Below are 22556 nucleotides of genomic sequence, written 5' to 3'. Positions count from 1 at the left end.
ATCCAAACATTTCCCCAGATGTTGTTCTATGGTTTTCGTACACAGTGTTCTACCCCTATGCAGGGCCACATATGCAGACCTCTGTGTTTGGGTGGGAAGAGATAGCTCTCGAGCCAGTCAGTGACCAGAGAGCTGGTTGTACCTGGGCCAGTTTTCTTCCAGATGTGTGGGCCTTCTAGTCTGCAGCCTAAACTTTATGTAATGAAGTAATAAACTTCATGTAATGTTTTCAATGAAATTATTATTAAATTGAAGTTTCTAAGTTATTTTTATCAAAAAGAAAAATTACATTCACATCAAAAGCAAGTGAACCAATATTGCCCACCCTTTCCCTTCCTCACATGAAAACAAAGATCAGTGAAAGTCTTTTAAAAAATACTTTTGGGGCTTCCCTGGTGGCGCAGTGGTTGAGGGTCTGCCTGCCAATGCAGGGGACACGGGTTCGAGCCCTGGTCTGGGAAGATCCCACATGCCGAGGAGCAAGTGGGCCCGTGAGCCACAATTACTGAGCCTGCGCGTCTGGAGCCTGTGCTCCGCAACAGGAGAGGCCGCGATAGTGAGAGGCCCGCGCACCGCGATGAAGAGTGGCCCCCACTTGCCGCAACTAGAGAAAGCCCTCGCACAGAAACGAAGACCCAACACAGCCATAAATAATAAATAAACTTAAAAAAAAAAAAAAAGTATAAGTATAGATTGGATGGTAGTATTATATCACTGGTCATATCTTGATTTAAAAAAAAAAAAATACTTTTGGTCCATTTCCACTTTCAAGGTAACCTGGTGGCTTCTTTTCTCAAGCCCTCACACAGGTATTCAGGAATACCAGGATGGTGTGCCAAAGATCCCAACAGCTTGTATTACGGTGGAAGATGCAGAGATGATGTCAAGAATGGCTTCTCGTGGGAGCAGAATTGTCATTCAGCTGAAGATGGGGGCAAAGAACTACCCAGATGCTGATTCCTTCAACACTGTAGCAGAGATCATTGGTAGCAAGTATCCGGAGCAGGTGAGTGAAGGCAAGGGATGGGCTGTCTGGGAATAAGGTGTTGTGGTCAAGTTTTAGTTTTTAGAGACAGTTTAGGAAAGAGAGAACGAGTCTGCAGAGATGGTCTTCATCGACTCCTTAAAGGCAGACACTTTTTTTTTTCCTTCAAAAGTTTACTACTTTGACCGAAGAAGGGCAGGACTAACTGAAGGGCAGACTATGATCCACTGTGTGGAAATTCAACTCTGAATAGTTGAGGGCAGTATTTGTCCATATGTGTTGTATTTCTTCCATTTGGAGCCAGCTTGGCGTTTGAGGTCATACCAACAGTTGATAGCATGCTTATCGTGTGACTTATCTTCCTTCATCCTTTCAAAGCTCTGTGAAGTAAGTCTATTTTCTTCATTTTGCAGGTGAGGAAATTAACCTAAAGGAAACTCACTTGCCTAAGGTCCATACAGCTAGTAAATGGCTGAGAAAGGACTCAAACCCAGGACCTTGTGAATATTAATCCAAGCTATAGACCACAGTTTATGTGAAATCTTTAGAGGGTTTTTTTTTTTTTTTGGAAACTTCAAATAGTCTTAGATGCGTTATTCAAACTGTATACTAGCCGAAGCTTAAATGACTTCAGCAAGTTACTTATTCTCTAAGTCTTAGAGAATTTATCTACAAAGAAGGGGATGGCGTATGTAAGGAACAGGATTACTATGAGGGCTAGACTAGATAATGCATATCTGATAGCCTCCTACTATAGTGTTTGTCCCATCACATGCACTCATTGAATGTCATGTCAGTGTACTTCCTATGACATCAAGTGTACAAAAGATGGTTTTCATAACGTTTCTGGTACAAACCTTCTTTATTAGTAGTTATTGAAATTCTGAAAATAGCACTTAAAAATATAGCTGTTTGGGCAGTTCAGACTTGTATTTTGCTTAAGAACGTCAGTGGGATGAAGGAACAGGCACATAATAATGGAGAAACAGTCCTTCTGCACGTGTCCTGACTCAGGGCCTCTCTCACACTTAAAGGGTTGCGCTGCAGTAAAGATGCGTTTTACGTTTTGGGACCCTTTTCTCCCTTCCTAAATGACCTGCTCCCTGGACCTGGGCATGCGTCAACCCTGGGGTTACGGCCGCAGGGATAACGGAAAAGCAAGATCTCAGTAGGACCATGGAGGGTCAGACAGTGTAGAGAAACTGTAGTTTTAAATGTTGAGAAAACAAATAAGCCCAGCCCCTTGTCTCTTTAGGAAACCGAGAACAACAGAAGAGCAAAGAGTCCACGTTTCAGGTACTGAGTAGTCAGAACCCTTAGAGTGTAATCCCTAGTCCAGGGTGAGAGGAGGTTAGGATGATACATTATCAATTGTCTGGATGAGCAGGCTGATTCTGGCCTAAGGGTGGGTGGCAAGGTGAGAGTGAGTTATTGGAACCTTAATCGGAAACGGCCAGTGGGTGTCCCGGTCTGAGGTCAAAGCATTAAAACAGAGGCGTTCTCGGGCTGCAGCAGCTGCAGGGTTGAGGTAGTGCTGGCTCAGAGCTTCCCAGGAACCGCCGGCATCTTCCAGCTGAGCGTGCTCAGCCCTCCTCCTCAGCCCTGCATGACTGTTTTTCCAATCAGTTTTATTGAGGTATAATTTACATAAAATAAACTTACAAAATTTAAGAGTACAATTCGATGAGTGTTGAAAAATGTAATCCGGTAATGTAAGCACAGTCATAGCAGAGAGAGTATTTTCATCACCCCAGATGTTCCCTTGTGCCCCTTTGCAGTCCATCTCCTCCTCTGCTCCCCTGTCCCCTGGGCACCACTGCTCTCCTTTCTGGAACTATAGCTTTTTCTTCTCTAGAATTTCATGTAGGGGGAATCATGTAAGTGGAGTCTTTCGGGCCGGCTTCTCTCACTCAGTGTAATGCTTTTGAGGTTTATCTGTGTTGCTGTATCTGCTGTCCCATTCCTTTATACTGCTGGGTAATATTTCACAGCACCACCTCAACCCTCCAGCTGCTGCAGCCCGAGACACATTTCACAGTGTGTTTATCCATTCACCGGTGACGATGGACATTTGGGTGGTTTCTAGTTTTTGACTGTTATGAATAAAGTGTCTGTGAACATTCTTGTATAAAAGTCTTCCTATGGCCGTATGTTTTCATTCCTCCTTGGGTAAGTGCCTAGAGGTGGAATTGTGGGGCTGGCCTGAATCTTAAGCACCCTAATCTCTGTCAAGATGCTTCAACCTCTGTATTCTATGGGGGTAGCGCCTTCTCCAGGAGAGTGATGGACAATTTCAGAGCTGTCCCAGGAATCAGGATTAAACTTTTACCTGTATCATAACATTGCACAGCATTCCAAGAGTTAGTTATAAATACCTTGTTGCCTACGTGTAAAAGATAGAAGATTAACAAAAGGTCTCCCACAAAGAAGTTGCAGCATCACTTGCCCGGAAGGAATGTGGGTGAGTGCAGTGAAGTGAAGTCCATGTGTTTGTGTTTGGGGGGGAATCTACCTTACAGCCTGCCTGGAACCACAGGGCATGTCTAGACCATGAAGGGAAGTGGAAAGCGTGTGTTCTCCCCTCCAGGTGTGAGGTGAGTTAATGAACCTTAGTAAGCACCGTCCATCCCTGATAAAGCCTCCTCTGGGAACCGTCCCCTCATCTCACCATTTTATGCCATTGTTATGCTGTCATCTCCCACCAGAACTTGCAGATGCCCTGAGCATTCTGTTTACTTTCTTTTCTCTTTTTCCCTAATGCCTATCCCAGAAATTGGCATGCAGTAGCTTCTCAATGCATATTTTAATTCAGTAAAATGAAGAGAAGAATAAAGGAAGAAAACAAGTGGAAGATTTTCTTAATCTCTATTCTCTTTAAATCCAGAAGTTTTCCTGCCCATCTGGAACATTGGTTGTCCATAGGCACTTTGGACATCACCCATGAATGCAGCTCTGTATGGCTAAACTCGAGTCCATCAACTCCCTCACACCTAACACCTCGCCTTGGTTTCTTGTCTCTGTTAAAGGAACCATATTTACCTATCAGCACGTTCAGAAACTTCAAGTTGTTTTTCATTCTCTCCTCGTTGTTACTGTCCTACAGTCAGGAGCCATATCCTATTCAGTCTACTTTCAGCCTATTTAAAAAAAAAAAAAAATCTGTTCCTGTCCTGTCTTTACTGTCATTACTGTTGTAATTCAGGCCCTTGCTATGTCCCTCCTGACTTTCTTTTCTTCTGTTCTTTTTCTGCTTCTGCATTTTTGCAATGCAGTTCAGTTATCTTTTAAAACACCGATCTCAAAATGGTGTTTCCATGCTGTCAGGTCCCCTCTCCTGTTCCCTATAAGATAAAGGTTATGATCTAGGTAAATGCTGAGGCAAGTGACCAGAGGTGAAGAAGACGGAAGAAAAGAGACCATGAAGGGGGGCGTTTGGGGGGATGAAATAGGAGGCAGTTATGATTAAATAATGTAGTACAATTTATAAATGAGCAGAAAATTAGAATGAAGAAAGAGGGAAAGGAAGTGTATGATGGAGATTCGGTACCAACTGAAAGACCCCTTCTTTCATTGGCTAGTGAGTGAGTTCAGCTCTCCTAAACTCTGACAAACTTTTCTAAAATCATTCAACTTTATTTTTAATTATAAGTATGCTGAATGACATAAACATTGGTCTTGATAGTTTAGGTTGACTAACTCATCCCTGACACGTCCTTGCTACCTTGCTCCTTTTTATACTAAAGAATAGTGCTGAATAATGCTGAGCAAACTAGATGCAGTGGAAATTATTTCTAAAAATGAAGAGGAACCCAGCAATCCCACTCTTAGGCATATATCCAGAGAAAACCATAATTCAAAAGGATGCATGCACCCTGATGTTCACTGCAGCACTATTTACAATAGCCAGGACATGGAAGCACCTAAATGTCCATCAACAGAGGAGTGGATAAAGAAGATGTGGTACATATACACAGTGGAATATTAGCCATAAAAAGCAACGATATAGTGACATTTGCAGAGACGTGGATGGGCCTAGAGACTGTCATACAGAGTGAAGTAAGTCAGAAAGAGAAAAAAAATATCGTATAATATCACTTATATGTGGAATCTAGAAAAATGGTAGAGATGAACTTATTTGCAAAGCAGAAATAGAGTCACAGATGTAGAGAACAAACTTACGGTTACCAAGGGGGAAAGGGGGGATGGGATGAATTGAGAGATTGGGACTGACATATATACACTACTATATATAAAATAGATAACTAATTAGAACAGACTGTATAGCACAGGGAACTCTACTCGGTGCTCTGTGGTACCCTAAATGGGAAGGAAATCTAAAAAAGACTGCATATGTGTATACGTATGACTGATTCACTGTGCTGTACAGCAAGAAACTAACACAACATTGTAAAGCAACTATACTCCAATAAAAATTAATAAAAATATTTTTTAATATAAAAATAAAAATGAAGAGGATATGTTGAAATCACCATTATTCTTCCTGCAGCCGAGCGTCCTGGGTGACTTGAAAGTGAGCTAATGCTCAGGCAGTGGCTGATATCTTCGGTGGTGACGCCCAGCACAACCCCTTACATGCACAGCACATTGATGAAAGGGAAGCAGTTAACACACAAAGAATCCTTCTGATTTGGCCTGAGATCCATGGACAACATGTGGTGAATTTCAGCTCTGGAAAAGTGAATATGTGATTAACGAAGCATTAACATATTTCAGAACCCTACTGCCATAATCCAGACATAAGCCTTGACTGAATTAACCACAGGCTTTTAAAAAATGCCAATCATACAAATACTTTATTGGGTTTCAATAAGTGAAAAGGTAGAATAAGGGTATTATAGACATAAGTCCTACCCTCTTCCTAAAACCCCACGAGCTGGCTCCTCCAGGCACGGAATTCTCTCTCCACCTCTTCTGAAACTGCTCCTCTGTGATTTGGGCATGTTGTGCAGGATTCAGCAGACCTTGAACACTTAGAGGGGGTGCATTTCACTGGGGGAAAGCAGGCCTCTGGAAGCCCTGACGTTAGGCTTTGCAACTCCTTTTTCTCAGACAGCTTTTTCCCTGGGAAATCATTGTATCTGTGAGGCCCATCCATGGTTGAGAATGAGTCTGAGAGGGTGGGAACGAGAGTTCTTTGACTTCTGAGCTGATCCTCCCTGGCACTAAAATTGCTGTCTTATTCTACTACCATTTATTAAAGAGATAATTTGCATTGGAAAATTTATAGGAAACTTGTTGCCATCCATGAATAGGTTTTATTTTTTATTAAATCAATAGAGGGTATCCTACCTCTTAGAATAGTCTTAGACAGGCAGAGACAGACAGGTAAGGATCTTAGCAATTTAGTACCAATTCCCTGACTTTCAGATGAGGAAACTGAATCTGAGTGACCTGACCAAGGAGACACAACAAATGCCTGATAGGACACATCTGGAATGTGACTCTAGATTTCCTGACTCCCATTTCTTTCTACCTCAAAGATACTCCATTGTGTCTGGGCTCACTTTAGCTGGATGGATAGCGTTTAAATCTGTGGGATTTTGTTGATTCAGGATTCAAGTCGTGCTAACCCTACTAAGTCATTACTTGTGTCTTTCTCTTGTGCTTTTTCCTCTGATATCGCTTTCCTAGGCAAGAAGAACTCTCAAATATACTGTCCCTTGTTGTCTCACAGCTTCGTTAGAGCACCCATGAGGGTTGTTACCTGGGAAACCCACCGGTGCTTGGTCCATTTCTCCTACTCATCCTCTCTCCATCAAGTCTGATTTGGGTCTCATTTCTCTTTAGCTCCTTGTCCCTTTGGAAGAGGGTCTGATGGATGCAGCACTTCTTCGGTGTTAGTGACACTTTATGATGCCCTCTTCCCCTGTGCCCCTCTGCATACACCTTCACCCTCGCCAATCAGGTAACCAGGTGTTTTCTGTTTTAGCAAAGGCCCACAAACAAAGCCAAAATAGATCTACTCCCAATCACATCATTTAAAAAACACTCTTTATTTGGAAATAATTTTAGGCTCCCAAGAAGTTGCAAAAATAGTGCAGAAAGCTTGGGTGTGTCCTTTGACCAGCTTCCCCAGTGATGACATCTTACGGAACTATGGCGCATTAACCCAGTGAGGAAACTCTCAGGAGGCACTCCCAAGAGTGGAAACAGAGGCGTTCTCGGGCTGCAGCAGCTGGAGGGTTGAGGTAGCGCTGGCTCATTGAGGTAGCGCTGGCTTCATTTCCTTTCTTGGAAAGCAGGGGCTGCCTGTGGGCGTCCTCCGTGTAGCCCCCAGCGTAGCTGGGGCCCCATCCTGACGTTACCCTAGATAGTCCTGTCCCAGGCTTAGCTTATGATGCTTCCAGGGTCTCTCACTCAAACAAACAAGCGAACACAGAAGGAGGGCTGTGCTCAAATTGACCTGACGAGAGGGGATATTACCTGGGACCAGGGGTACAGGGCACCTGTGGGAGAGAGTCTCACTGAGAACAGAGTCTCTCATGCTGGCTTTAGGGCTGGCCCATTGCTATTACTCCTCAGTGATTTCCTAGGCCTTATTCTGAGGTCTTGCTTAGTAAATGCAATATTTTAAAAATGTTAATATATTCAAGAATTCTTCTGAGGGAATTGTATGGAAAAGAAGAGTGTTTTGGATTTTTTTTTTTTTTTGGTTGATAATATCCAAACCCATTTTCTTAAAGCCTTGATGATGGGAATTGTTTTTTTTTTTATCTAAACCTTTTTCCAACAGCAGTTATTTTCAGGGATTCAAAGAACAATTTCAGTTTCATATGCCAGTATTATTTCAAATATAATGCAGCACTATGCAGGCTAGTGGGAAACATTGAAATGGAAGCTCTAGTCTGTTCACCGGAGAGTTTGCTGTTTCTTTTGTTTAGTGTGGGGCAGGGTTTCTCCACATCATCACTATTGATATTTGGGGCCAGATAATTCTTTGTTGTGGGAGGTTATCATGTACACTGTACATGAGAGCAGTATCTCCCGCCTCTCCCTTATTCCCCACAGCCGTGACCATCAAAGATGTCTCCAGGCATTGCCAAACGTCCCCTGAGGGACAGAGGTCACTGCACATTGAGAATCACTGGTGTGGAGTGATGGAAAGGGCCCACTGGGTGGGTGTTGACAGGCCTTGGTTCCGGTTTTATTTCTGCCACAAATAAGCTGAGTGACCTTGGGCCACTTAATCCTTCAACTATAGAATGGGAGACTTTGTCTGGAAAAGCTCAAAGGTCATTTCCATCCTGAAAATTCCATTATTAAAAAAAAATACTTGGAGATTATCATGAGACTGGCGGTGTACACTGTATACTCTTAGATGGGAGCCCTTTCACTCTTTCACAGAGTAGGGGTGTTGGTAGGTGTTCATTCCTTTCTTTTCTTTTCTTTTTTTTTTTTTTAAATTCTCTGTTCAAATACAGTTAGGAACTCTTCTATTGAAAAAAGTTAAACAAACGCCATTTTTTGAGGCACTTCTTAGCCTTTAATGTGCTAATGTGCACTGGAAATCTTTAAGAGGTCGTTTTGCAATATTCCCCAAACTTTCTGAGAAACAGGAGAAAAGAGGCATAAGATCCACTGGGTAGTTTATATTTTGGTGTTTTTTATATTCTTTTTTCCCCCCAACTCTTCATTCCATTCATTCAACACACATTTATGGAGTGTGGGGTGTGTGTCAGGCACTAGGGTTATAGCAATAGCATTGGGTGGGCAGCACAACACTGTGGTTAGAAACATAGCCTGTAGAATTCAAATCCTGCTTCTTATCTTATGTTCATAGGTTATTTTGCCTCTCTGACCCTCAATAAATATTAGCCTTCTTTGGAGAGGGGAGAGCTTATGCAAAAGTAAGGAATTGAGAAATAGGAGGAGCGCATCAGGAGGTACTGACCACAGAGGCCTGGCATGCCACTTGAAGGGCCGGGCTTTGTCCTTTGTCCTTTGTCCTTTGACAGCAGGGAATCACTGAAAGGTTGGGTTAGCAGTGGATTTTTCGTTTTGGTTCACTCTACCCACTGTATATATTCACAGGGTAAAACTGAAATTCAGCCAGGAGATTAGCTGGACTTGAACTGAGACAGCTGAAATAGCGTTGGAAAAGATGAGAAGGATTCAGGAAGCATTTCGGAAATAAAATTGGCAAGAGTTGTTAAAGTTTGGATAGAAGGAGCAAAAGAAGAAAAAGTGCAGTTTGGGTGATTTGGAGAATTTATTCATTAATTCTACAGGAATTTACTGAGCTCCTACCATATGCTGGTATATTAATTTGCCCTCACAGCACTTGGGGTTTCATGGTAGAGACAGGCAGTTAAACAAGTAACTGCAGTAACAGGTGGTAAATGCCATAATATGGTAGCAAAGTGGTATGATGGGGATAACCATCCTGGTCAAGGGGGCCAAGGAAAGCTTTCTGGAGAGATCCAACTTATTCCCACAGCACGAGTAGTTATCCATGAAGAGTTAACCTGCTAAAAGTTACAGGGATGGAGTTGGGATGGGGAATATTCCAAGGAGAAGGAGTAATGCATATGAAAGCCCAAAGAGTAATGTTATTCTTCTTTTAAGGAATGTGATGTGACCTCCTATAATTTCCCAATCCATTTGATAATGAACTCTGTATTCATGGAACTGAGCTGTAAAGTAACCTAAAGAAGAAGTCATGGCCTAGTTCGTGCATATGTGTTCTTAAAAATACATTATTGAAAAGCTCAGCAATCCCTTTGGAAACTTCCTTGACACTGATGCTGTCAAGAGCCCTGCTGAAGGAATAAACAAAACCTGATTGACCTGGTGGACAAACTCATTCCATACATAATTGAATAGTTAGAGGCTGTGCAGCAAATGCGGCTTTCCTTTCATCTGAATATGTAGTCTGATGATTTGTAAAACCTTCTTAATGGGTACAGCAAGTTATTCTGCCTGGGTGGGAGCCTTTTTACTCACTTAAGCAGCTGTTTAAACTTTCATAAGCAAAGTAATTATTAAATCTTTCATGAACATATTGGAACATTGGTTCACATCTTAACCTTGAGTTGGAAAGTTTTCGGGGCTGGCGTTAGAGTTTTAAACTGGCAAATTTCATTGTTTTTTTTCTTTCTTATTTTAAACTTTTTATGGTTTAGAACCAGCCAACCTAAATCATGGTAGGAAAAATACATCTGTGGCAAGCATGAGACATTTCATTGTTTATTTTTCAAATTTCTGAAATGTGCTCATAGCTGTGCATGCCTCCGGGCTCATAAAGACAGCAAATGGAAATAGCTCAAGCCAGACAGGCTGTTTTAGATAGCCACCCAGGTAGGCAAGGCAAGCCTTAAAGAGTACTCTTTCCTGGACTCAGTGTCATCTTAGTGTGCAAAATGGGACTTGCAAGCAGGAGGATGCCATCGTTCATGGGTTTGAACACCTTTCCCGTATTAATGATGGAGGCATTTCATAATAATCATAATCATATGATGAATAATAACACACATTAATGGAGTACTTACTATGTGACAGGCAGTATTCTGGATGCTTCTCATGTATTATCTCCTTTGATCTTCATTATGACCTTGTCAAATAATCAGTGCTGTTATCCCCATGTTACAGATGAAGAAACAGGCTTAAAGAGTTCACAGAATTCTCAAAGCTTCTGAGTGGCAGAGTTTAACTCCAGACTGTCCCTTCCCAGAATGTGTACTCTTTCTTAACAATTCATTATCCTGTACTTCTTAGTAACTTTCTATTCTAGTTTGTGAAATACTGCTATTTAAAAAGTTTCCTCTGTTTTACCCTAAATGAAAAGAAAACCAGGACAACTGTCAGCATCATAGTGAACAACAACAAATGCTTATTGATTAGCTACTATGTGCAAAACTCTGTGTTATAAGCTTGGAGATATTCTGAGGCAGAGAGGAGAGGAGAGGCAATAAAGGGGCCCTTGCATGGTGGCTGATAAGTAAACTAGGCGGTAAATTCTGGAAGCCAGACTCCGCTAACACAGGGCTTGCAGTACTGACTGCATCCTGGCTGGTTCAGTACTAATGTGATCATACAGTACCTTGCAGTTTGCAGTGGACTCTCACCTGTATTATTCCACTTCATCCTAACAACAGGGCTGATGATTACGATTCCCACTTTAAAGACAAGGGAGCTGAGCTTCAGAGTAAATAACTTGACTGAAATCAGACACACATCTAATAAGTGGGAGATAAAATTCAAAGTTTGAATACTCTATAACTTCCTATAGTCACTGCCCAGATCTCTAGTTTTATTTAGGGTAAAATAAATGCTTTAAGGATGTCCTAAAAAACAACCTAAAAATGAAAGTGTTCAAATAAATAATTATAATGCCATAAGAGCAATCTTGGTGGTTTAAAAATACTCCTGCAAATTCTTTAATCTCCCTCTAAAAGATCGAGCTGGCCTCTCTTCCCCTATGTGTAGGCTGTACTTAGTGATTTACTTCTAATGAATAGAATGTGGCAGAAATAATGGTGTGTGATGTTTGAGATCAGAACATAAAAGCAATGTGGCTTTCTTATTGTTCTTTCTCTTGGATCACTCACTCTGGGAGAAGCCAGCTGCCATGTTGTAAGGATACTCAAGCAGCCTGGGGGAGAGGTCCACTTGGTGAAGAACTGAGGCTTTCTGCTATCAACCAGCCCAAATTAGCCAGCACATAGATCCAACAGCCCTAGTCAAGCCATCAGATGACTGCAACCCTGGCCAACATCTTGTTCACAATGTTATGAGTCTCTGAGCCAGAACCACCGAGCTAAGCCACTCCCAAATTCTTGACCCACAAAAACTGTGTGATATAATAAATATGTATTGCTTTAAGCCACTAGGTTTTGGGGTTAACTAATATAGCAATCAAGGAGTATAAGGTACACAGAGAGGAATAACTGAGTCTGAGCTGTCAGGAAAGCTGGCTACTGAAAGATGAGAGAGATGAGTAGGAATTTAATAGGTGGACCAAGAATTTATTGGGAGGTGTTCTAGGCAAAGAGAAAATGTGTGTAAAAAAGTATAAAAGTGTGACACTGCAAGGCACATTTTAGAAACTGCAAGTAAAGGACAAAACAAATCTCACAACTCAAAAATCATAGCATTTGGGGTATGAGAATCTCTTGAAGAACTTACTATATTACATGATAATGTAGTAACTAATGTTCCTAAGAGTGAGTCTACAAGAAAGTTCCATATGTACTATTTAAGAAGATAGGAAAGCAGTTAAAACATTGAAGTATTTATGTCAAAAATTAAAACAAAAAAGTACTGTATAAATCCTTGGTGAAAGGGGGAGTTCAGGCTATCCAAAATAGGTACCTCCCTATGTTGTAACTTCACTAGAGTATCTGGGTCTGTGTTTTGAAAACTTTAAGCTTAAATGTAGGGCCAAGAAATAGCTAATGAAGAACACCTGGATTTTCCCCAGGCTTTTGCTCCTCCAGTTCTGCTACAACAATCAGGTAGAAATTAACATTTTATAACCAATTATGTGTTTTGCTTGGCATCATGCTAACCAACTGAAATTTTATAAAAGGAAATAGCTCAAATCAACTTGTTATTCTATGCTATATCTCATTCATTGACTATTTATTGAGTGCTATCCATGTGTTACCCACTGTGACAGTCTCATAAACCAAACCTTTATATTTGTGTTGCAGAAATCTCTTTGAATCCCAGTTCCAGCTCCACTGTTTTCTAGAGTTAATAGCAGCCCCTGGTAGAAGGACTCCAGTTATTGTTTAAGTTGGATTTTAATATAAAATTAATACCTAGTTATTTACTGTATGCTAACACATATATATGGAATCTAAAAAAAAAAAAAAAGTAGTCCTGAAGAACCTAGGGGCAGGACAGGAATGAAGACGCAGACTTAGAGAATGGACTTGAGGACGCGGGGAGGGGGAAGGGTAAGCTGGGACGAAGTGAGAGAGTGGCATGGACTAATATATACTACCAAATGTAAAATAGATAGCTAGTGGGAAGCAGCCGAATAGCACAGGGAGAGCTGCTCCGTGCTTTGTGACCACCTAGAGGGGTGGGATAGGGAGGGTGGGAGGGAGACGCAAGAGGGAGGAGATATGGGGATATATGTATATGTATAGCTGATTCACTTTGTTATAAAGCAGAAACTAACACACCACTGTAAAGCAATTATACTCCAATAAAGATGTTAAAAAATATTAATACCTACTTATTTGAAAAAAAAGAGAAAAATGAAAAAAATTTTACTCAGAAACACACTAACTCAGAAAATTGCTGTCAACATCTTGCTGCATGTCCTTCCCTGTATTTTCTTCTATGAATATTTTATACAGTTATATTTTATAGATGGTGTCAGATCAAACTTTTGTTTAACATCAGGCAAAATACCCCTTGAAATAGAAATTTTTAGTATCTTTTAAGTTATTTAAGTTATTCTAACAAATGGGTATTTTATAATTTACTTAACCTGTTATTAGATGTTTGGTTATACATGAATCTTTCAGTAAAAATGATGTTATCGCTAAATAAGTATGCAGCTAAGGAATTTTGAAGTTGTCTTTTGAACTGTTTATGGGCTTTGCTACCATGGGGTAATTTTAAATAATAATCAATGGGAAGCTTAGGAAAGGATTGACGTGGTTTCCCTCTCTGCCAAAAGAGCTGCCTTCGGAAAGTTCTAAGATGACTGTGTGGCCATGTGTGGAAAGTGCCATCGTAGTTATATGATAGGAGGAAGAACGTTATTATTCTGTGCACAATCTTGACTCTTAATTTAAGGTTAAACTAACTTAATTTAATGTCATGTGAATTTTTAGCTGCAATTATGGCCAGTTAATGCATGTTCTTCCTTAGTCATGCCTCATCTCTTTGCAAAATTACAATATTTCATTCCAAATTTATTCTGACCAGGTTAGTAAGTAGCACTTTCTCCTATTTTTCCTCACTGTTTATATCAGAAGACTTTTGAGTTTATACTATAAACCACCATTGGTGTATTTTCATAATAAGCCTCTGAGAAGTGGGCCTGGATAGGAGAGCACAAGACACAATGCAAAACGGGGTACTGGATCCAGTCTTTTTTTTTTTTTTTAATCCTTCAGGAGATATCGTGTGGACAATAGAGATGCCATCTTAATATCTCTGTTCTGGTCTTTCTCCTCTCCATCTGTCTGGTATACCGTTACCCAACCAATATTCCTCAAGTATGCCTTTATGCTTATTCCTTAAGTATGTCTCTGTCTACCATCTATTTTAAAAAGTCAATGGCTCCCTAATTCCTGTAAGATAATAGACAATACTCCTTAAATCAGTCACTTAAAACCTTGCATCTACAAGCTATTATACCGGTCATACCTTTTCCCACAGGTAATCTGTGTTCTGGAAGCCCAGAAGATTCTCTTTCCCATGTGTTTTTTATCACTTCCCTGTCTCTTTGCCTTCCCCATACTTATCCCCTTTTCTGCATGCACCCGTTGAAATCTTCTCTACTCTTTCTAATTCACTATTTAATTGAATGATTCAGTAACATTAATTTATTTAATAAATATTTACTGAGCACCAGTTGCATGACAAATACTGTTCAAGGGCCAGCTCAAATGCCACCTCCCCAGAAAAGTCTTGCCAGTTAGGATAGTTAATCTCAGCCCTACGCAATGTTTCTCTCTTCAGAACTTCCATTGGTCTTTTTTATGCTTCTCTTTTGTCACAAATCTATACTTCATTGATGTGTATATAGTAAGCACTCAAAAATTCTTTTTGAATTAAAGAAAAAATGAATAGATAGATGAATGAAAGAAAAGTTTTGCCTTCTCTACTAGGAGAAGCTAATGACTAAAATAAAATGGTTGAACTGGGATAGAAATTTAAGATTGTTATGGGTTTCGAGTCTATGAAACACCCCGGTATGGTTTCCATATTGGATCATCCCAACAGAAAAGGGAATGTATGGAATCCCCATCTTATGATTTCCAGATCAGTGCTTTTTTTTCTATCATGCTACCACATTCTACACTATTTAGATATTGTTGTCAAAGGCAGTCTTACACTTTGTCATTGCTTTTCATTATAGGACATAGTGTTTTAAGAACATCACTAAATAGGAAGATTCTACTTTCAGAGGGCCAATAACCTATTTTAGCATTGAAAAAGGCAAATATATTAACCTGAGTGGTGAGAAAAACATAGAAGATTAAGTAATTTGGAAAAACCATTTATTCTGAACAATGAGTAAGAGTTAGGTACCTTGATTAGTTCCTAATAGAAGTGAGCCATCAAAACAATCATCATAACCATCAGCTTGTGTTCACCATGTGTCAGGGATTTTCCTGTCCGGTTTCTCATCTCTTCCCAAAGAAATCTATGAATCGGGTACTTTTTCTCCCCTAATCTTATGGATGGGGACTGGGAATTTTAAAGAGATTAGGCAACTTGTCCATGCCCACTGGATTAGTAAATGTGAGGGGTGGGCAGATTAAACCTTAGCTCTATGACTGATCAATAAGACTCTGGGCTTGATTTTTTTTTGCGGGAAACTATTGAAATCACAGAAAGGGGAAATCTCAGGCAACTGTGCTGTTCCTAGTAGTTGGAGGTTCCACTTTAATCTGTACACCATACTGAAGCAGAGTAGGTAGAGGAGCTAAGAATAAGTAGGGGGCCTCTAGTTAAGGAACTAGAACTTGAGAAAGATGTGTCCGCCCAGGATTCCTTCTTTTGGGAATGGTCCTTCTCCCAATATTTGTGCTTCCGGTGGACTGCCAGCTCCCACTACTAAGAACTGCAAACCTGAGCAGAGACACACAGGGACAGAGGAGGCTAGGGCCGAGTCATCCATGATGTTGCCCTGCACAGTTCAGGATCTCTGGGCCTCAGGTTTTCCTTCTGCAAAATGGGGTTCGTATGCCTCACTGAGTTGTTTGAGGGTTCAGTGAGATATTGTCCTTGAAAGCTTTAACACAGAGTTGTTATTCAATGAATTATGGTTACCACACTTTGAGATTAGTAGTCCTGGGGACAATTCTTTTTTCCTCTAAAGAAGGAAAGGCAAAAGTAGACTCTTTCTACTGAGGAGACAGCATACACAGAATTATTAACGGTGCTTGAGAAGAACATCCAACCATTCACATGATGAGTTAGCAAAAGATGCTCAGGGTGATTGTGAGCTGTGGGATGATGTACTGAGGCTTTGTTATAGTACTGCTGTTAAAACTCACAGTGCTTTCTGACTTACTTCACTCTGTATGACAAAGAGGAAAACAAATACAGTATGCTAACACATATATATGGAATCTAAGGGAAAAAAAAAAAAGGTCATGAAGAACCTAGTGGTAAGACGGGAATAAAGACACATCTACTAGAGAATGGACTTGAGGATATGGGGAGGGGGAAGGGTAAGCTGTGACAAAGTGAGAGAGTGGCATGGACATATATACACTACCAAATGTAAAATAGATAGCTACTGGGAAGCAGCCGCATAGCACAGGGAGATCAGCTCAGTGCTTTGTGACCACCTAGAGGGGTGGGATAGGGAGGGTGGGAGGGAGGGAGACGCAAGAGGGAAGAGATATGGGAACATATGTATATGTATAACTGATTCACTTTGTTATAGAGCAGAAGCTGACACACCATTGTAAAGCAATTATACTCCAATAAAGATGTTAAAAAAAAAAAACTCACAGTGCTTCACTCTTACAAAATCAGTGGTCTCTTGGGGATGAGGGTTTGGAGGGGGACATGGAGGGAGTAAGAAGGATGGTAGTCTATAAAGGAGTAGCCATCTGGCCATCCAGTTGCCAAGACCCTCTTTTAATGAATAGAGTTATGGTGAGACTCCAGCATGTTAATCAGCGTTCAGCTATGGGTGGTGAGAACTTCAAAAGGGAAACGGTGCATATTAGATTTGATGAGAATATAGAGAATTATAAATGAGATGTCCAGGAGGCATCTGTGTTAAGGAAACCTAGGATCAAGACTTTGTATATTCCAGCCGATGAAAGGTTGTGGGCAATTTTCGGGTGCTGTGATGGAAAAAGAAAGGATCCTGCTGGCTGGTGGAACACTGATGTGAAGTGATGGGGGAGTTTTGATCAAATGTGTATCTTTGATCTTTAGTATAGGGGCCTGGAGAGAGTATTAGAAGCCATAGGTGCCGCCACATACCTACTTAAAATGTCTTTTTGTTATATTATTTCAGATTTGAACAGTTGCTAATTTACCAGCCATTGTACAAATAGTAGGCCGTTTGGAATTTCGAATGCATCTCCAATAAACATGAGGCTGAAAATGATTGTTTAATTCATCTTCCAGCATTAGGTGTACCAGAACAAGGTACAAGGGTAAGAGAAAGTCAGTATGAGAACACAGGATGATGGAGGAGGAGACTTACCTCTGTCATCTAGGGACTTTGGGTCAATTCTTGGCAAAAACAAGAAAAAAAAGAAAAAAAGAAATGATGTTATCTTTGATAGCCCCTCTTTTTTGTCCTCTTCTTCCAGTTCCTGGTAACCTTTCTCACTAACAGAATCCTCCTGTTGCAAAACAACCCAATGAAATAGGTATTATCCCAATGATATAACTGAGAAAAATGAGGCTCAGAGGGGTTTATGTAACTTGCTTATGTCCATATAATAAGTAAATGGGAAAAGTCAGTTTCATAATCAAGTATGTCTTTAAAACTCATGAACTCCAACATTTTTGGCTTGGAATGTCTGAGTTAATAGACCAACATTAACAAAATAAAGGATTGTAGAAGGAATACGGGCTGGAGTGGGGTGTGGGCAAAGGAGAGGTGAGCTTGGTTTTATTTTTTTTTTTTTTAATTTTTTTTTTTTTAAATCTTTTATTTATTTTTGGCTGTGTTGGGTCTTCGGTTCGTGCGAGGGCTTTCTCTAGTTGCGGCAAGTGGGGGCCACTCTTCATCGCGGTGCGCGGGGCTTTCACTATCGCGGCCCCTCCCGTTGCGGGGCACAGGCTCCAGACGCGCAGGCTCAGTAGTTGTGGCACACGGGCCCAGCTGCTCCGTGGCATGTGGGACCCTCCCAGACCAGGGCTCGAACCCGTGTCCCCTGCATTAGCAGGCAGACTCTCAACCACTGCGCCACCAGGGAAGCCCGAGCTTGGTTTTAGATATGCAGCTTTTGAGCTGCCTTGGGATAGCTATGTCCTGCTGTCTGGTCACAAGAGAAATCTTGGTTTGTTGCCCAGTGGTGGAGATGTGTATACTTGGAGTGTTTCATTTGCTGCAGAAGAGTGGAGGATAAATAGGTGGACACATCGACAGGGACAGCTGGCTACCTAGGTAGATATGTAGGTAGATGCATAGATGTTTATTGGTGAATTGGGTGTTTGGAAGTTGGGAAGTATCTGCAGTCACTAGTCAGTATTCCTATTGCTTAGCAACTTTATTTCCTCATGTAGCTATGACAAATAGAACTTTCATATTGATTTTTTGTGCCTAAGGGCTGATAGAGCTGCCTATGAATGATGCATAAGTGACAATTTTGTATTATGAGCGTTGCTCTGACTCTTGGAATCAGAGAATCTCAAGGTTGGAAAAGAACTTAATATTCTCTCTTGGATTTGCTCTATATTGCAGACTTTGCTTTACATCTGCATAAAATCCTTACTGACACATCCTTGTCCTTGAGATAGCTCTCTCTACATGAAAGATCTCACTTCTGAGGTGAAATCTTCCTACTTGTAAGCAGATACTCACCAGTTGTTCCTAGTTCTATCCGTAGAAGACAAATCCCAATATCTCTTCCACGTGAGAGCTCATCACATATTTGGAAACAGCCTCCATGTCTCTCCTGATTTTCTCTTTGCTGGGCTGAGTTTCTTCTCCAGCTCTTCAGCGTTTCCTTGGGGGACCTCTTCCTTCAGGGAAGATGTTGGCCCAGGTTCTGGGAATGCACTCAGCTGATGGCCTCCAGTGTCATCCCCTTCAGGGATTGTTTCACTGGCAGAGAGCCATTCATCCAAGGTCACACCCTGTCCTGGAGTGGTCCACATCCAATGACCGATTCATATGAGGGTATGAAAGCCTGGTTATGTCAGTCCAATATGTGGCAATTCTGGCAAGCCATTTTAGTCTTAGGGCTGCCAGTGGGGTCAGGTGAGGCCATTGCTGGGCTGCATTACAACTTGACTTCTCCATCCGTTCCTTCATGTGTCCTTCCCCTCCCTTTCTCAGGTGTTCAACCCAAGGGCATAAACAGTCTGCATGCCAAACTCTGGTGCAGTCTGCCTTCTGGGGAACCCAATCTGTAATGTGTGGCTTCAGGTCTTCTCATGAACCATTCCAATTTGTTTATGGACCTAGACACTTTGGTAGGGCTTCTGGAGTGTATGGGTACCTAGTGGAATCTTTTATATGATCATAATACTTTTGGCTTTGAAGAATATTTTAAATTAAGTTTCATTACTATGAATCCAATGTGTAAAGCTGATACAGTAGAGAGAAAAATTTTTCAGTAGAGATGTCTTAACTTAGGTACCCCCTCAAAAGTAGGGCTGGAGACAGGGATTACATGTGAGTAGTTTATTTTGAGAAATTATCCCAAGGAAAAGAAGTGGAAGACTGGAAATAGCAAAAGAGGGAAAGCCAACCTAAGGGCTCATTATTGAGCTACTCACCACTATGGGCAACTGGGGTACACTCTCCCTGTGACCCTCTGAGAAGCGAGGTACAATTGTCTGCCAGGAGATGAAAGAGGAGAGCATTTATCCACCAGCTCCTGATCCCCATGGGTCAAGACTTGCCCCATGAGGTGTTAACTCCCTTTCAGGTCCAGGTTTGTGAATGTCCCAGAATTGCTGAGAGAGTGCCTGTCACCTTCCCAGGAGGCAAGCACTTGAAGGCCCTGGGCAGAAAGCGAGAGATGCCAGGTGCAGCTGAGGTGAGCTTCTGTCAGGTTACACCTGCACACAACTGGTTGCTGCAGCACTCATGGGTCTAAAAAGTTGGACCGAGAAGATATGAGACAAGGCACAAGAGGGGACCCATAGAGGGTGATAGCCACAAGCAATTGCCTTGTGGTTCTGGGATTTTCTTTGTGTGTGGGTTTTATGAAGGACAGAGTACATTGGACTGGATTTTCTTCTAACAAGTTCATAGAACAATTGTCAAGCTTTTCTTCTCTGATCATAAGAGGTAGAGAAACTTTCTCATGAATTGAAAGTAGTGAAGTGGTTGCCTACTCATGATTAGAATACTGAACTTGGCTAGTTAGACATATTGACGGTAAAATATCACAGAGAGAAATTACGGAAACCCCTATATAAAGGTCCACATGTTCCTCGTGCTTGTCTATCAATAGCGGACATTTATTGCTAGTTATTTTGACAATAGTTTGTCTAAGAGTTCCTTTAATGTCTTTGATTTAGCAGCTCTGTGTCCACTACATTTTGAACATCACAGAGTTTTGACTCTGATGGTGTTAAGCCATGTAGCAGTTTACTATTAAATCAGGGTGAGGAGTAAGGGAATTGGGAGGTAGCTTGGAATCCAAATGAAGATCACCTTTCATTGTGTGGACTAAGACACTGTTTTAGCATCATATTCTGTATAGGTACCGCTGTCCCTTATGAGTGAATTAGCCACTAGTGACTCAGCTCTGAAATGGTTAGTCACAGTGATCTCCATCATTTCATAGCTGTAATCCTTCATCGGCAGCTTCCTAATGAGCTCATCTTTGAGGTGTCAAGTGGCAGAGCTGTGGGCTTTCTTCATGAGATTTGAGAGATGTAGTCAGGCAGCCAATTAGCATTTTTATTTACTTTGGGAGAGCTGTGAGTCCCAAGACCTGCATAAGATTGTCCCGGTAGTACTTGCACTGTCTGAAAAAACATGTCAAAAATTTCATACTTGTCATCCCAGGAATTTGGCAGTAACGGAACTGAGCAGACCAGGACTGAGAACCTGGTGACAATGGAGAGGCTGATGAGAGCTATATGTCGACAATACGAGATATCCAAGAAGGGGGAAGGTTAGTTAAGGCAAAGAGAGACAGACCGGGTTAAGTTCATGAAGCTCATCTCAGAACCAGGAAGCTAGCAGGAAACTGAGTGGAAAGAAAGAGATGGGGCCCCAAGCCAGAGGGCCTAGGAAGTCAGATATCCGACTGTGGAACAGATGTCTAGTGACAGCAAATATTTTTTCTGTGTCCCTTATTACGTGTCAGGTACTGTTCTAATCATTTTGTGTGTGTAAGTAATTTCATTCTCACAGTAAGTCTATGAGGTAGGTGTGCTTATTATGGTATGAGGTAGGCTTGATCATTCACACCTATTTAGCAGATGAGATAACGGAGGCACAAAGGGGTCAGAAAACTTGTGCAATGTCACATAGCTCTTAAGTGGTTGAACCTGGCTCCAAACCCAGGTAGTCTTTTCCCAAAGTTCGTGTTCTTCTGAATATTGCTTATTGCTTACATACCTGCTTCTGAGGCAGAAGCTTCTTAGATATTATAACTCTCCTTGATGAAAAGCCAAGACTGAATATGTGGGAGGGGAGGAGATGGGTATGTGAGACACACGTTTTCTATGCCTTTCCAGATCCATCTGGGCCAACTGCATCTTGCACTCACAGCCCAGGGAATCACCCAGTCAACTGCCCTGGGAGAAATGGGCCCTTCTCCTTGCTTGTCACTATGCTGCTTGGACAGCCAGTACCCTGCTTAGAGTTTCTGGCTCTTGCTGCCACTTCAGGACCTGGATGAGATACCAAACCATGGGGCCTGGGATGAGGCCCCAAGAGCATCAGAAGAATCTGGATGATACAATCCAGAAATGCAGGAGAGTTAACTCCCTGTGGGGTGAAATTTGACCAGAGGAAAGCAAGGGACAGGCGGGAGGTGGCCAGATAAATCCCATCACCTTCTTCTGCCCCATCAATGACTCTGAGGCATAGGTTTTTCTTTCTAGAACATCTAGAAAAGTCCCTTGTGTCAAGTGGATTCACCTGCCTGAGGACCTGTGTCGCTCTATGGCTTATGTTGAAGTGATAGTCATACTTCACTTGACATTGCTTGGCATTCTTCCTAGTCCCCCTTTCCTTCTTTGTAACTCTTGCTCTTCTGGGTTTACTGCCTCCCCCCACCCCCCAAATTATTAAAGCCAAGCTAAGAAAGTGGGCCTGGGCTAAAAAGTGGGAACAAATAGAGAAGTCTCAGCAATACTTCATCGTTCAGTGGCAAAGAGGACATTGATTCTTTGAAAAACATATTTAGCATAAACTGGAAGTTGATATTACGACTAATGGTAAGCGTCAGTACTTAGGGAGTTCATTTTACCACAATGTGAACACTTGCAAAGGAGGAGGGGATCTTAGGAGTGAAGCTATTCTCTGCCTGAATAGGCTGATCAGAGATCACATTTGCTTTACTGTCTGTTACACCTGTCTCCTACTCCTCTTCGTGTTACCAACAGCAGAAATAGCCACCATTTTCTCAACTCTTAAATATATGCCTGACACCATGCTAAATGGTGCATAGTTTTTCATTTACTCCTTTAAGATACTCAGAGAAGTGACTGTGGAGCAGCTAATGAGTGCTAGAATCAGAATTCAAACCCAGGG

At 41.5% G+C, this 22556-nt stretch overlaps 1 protein-coding gene across 6 annotated transcripts in view; it reads left to right on the top strand.

The window, feature by feature from the left end:
• Positions 1-22556, top strand: part of CPQ (carboxypeptidase Q) — a 505229-nt gene that overhangs the window by 225038 nt on the left and 257635 nt on the right. For all 6 annotated transcript variants that reach the window (XM_057532254.1, XM_057532249.1, XM_057532253.1 and 3 more), the window contains exon 4: positions 799-1006. In XM_057532254.1, coding sequence (XP_057388237.1) covers positions 799-1006 — 208 coding nt within the window. The remainder of the gene's footprint in view (positions 1-798; positions 1007-22556) is intronic.

Source organism: Balaenoptera acutorostrata, chromosome 17, assembly GCF_949987535.1.
Source record: "Balaenoptera acutorostrata chromosome 17, mBalAcu1.1, whole genome shotgun sequence".
NCBI lineage: Eukaryota > Metazoa > Chordata > Mammalia > Artiodactyla > Balaenopteridae > Balaenoptera > Balaenoptera acutorostrata.
The sequence above is the reverse complement of the archived record's forward strand: the minus strand, read 5'-3'. Positions and strand labels throughout refer to the sequence as shown.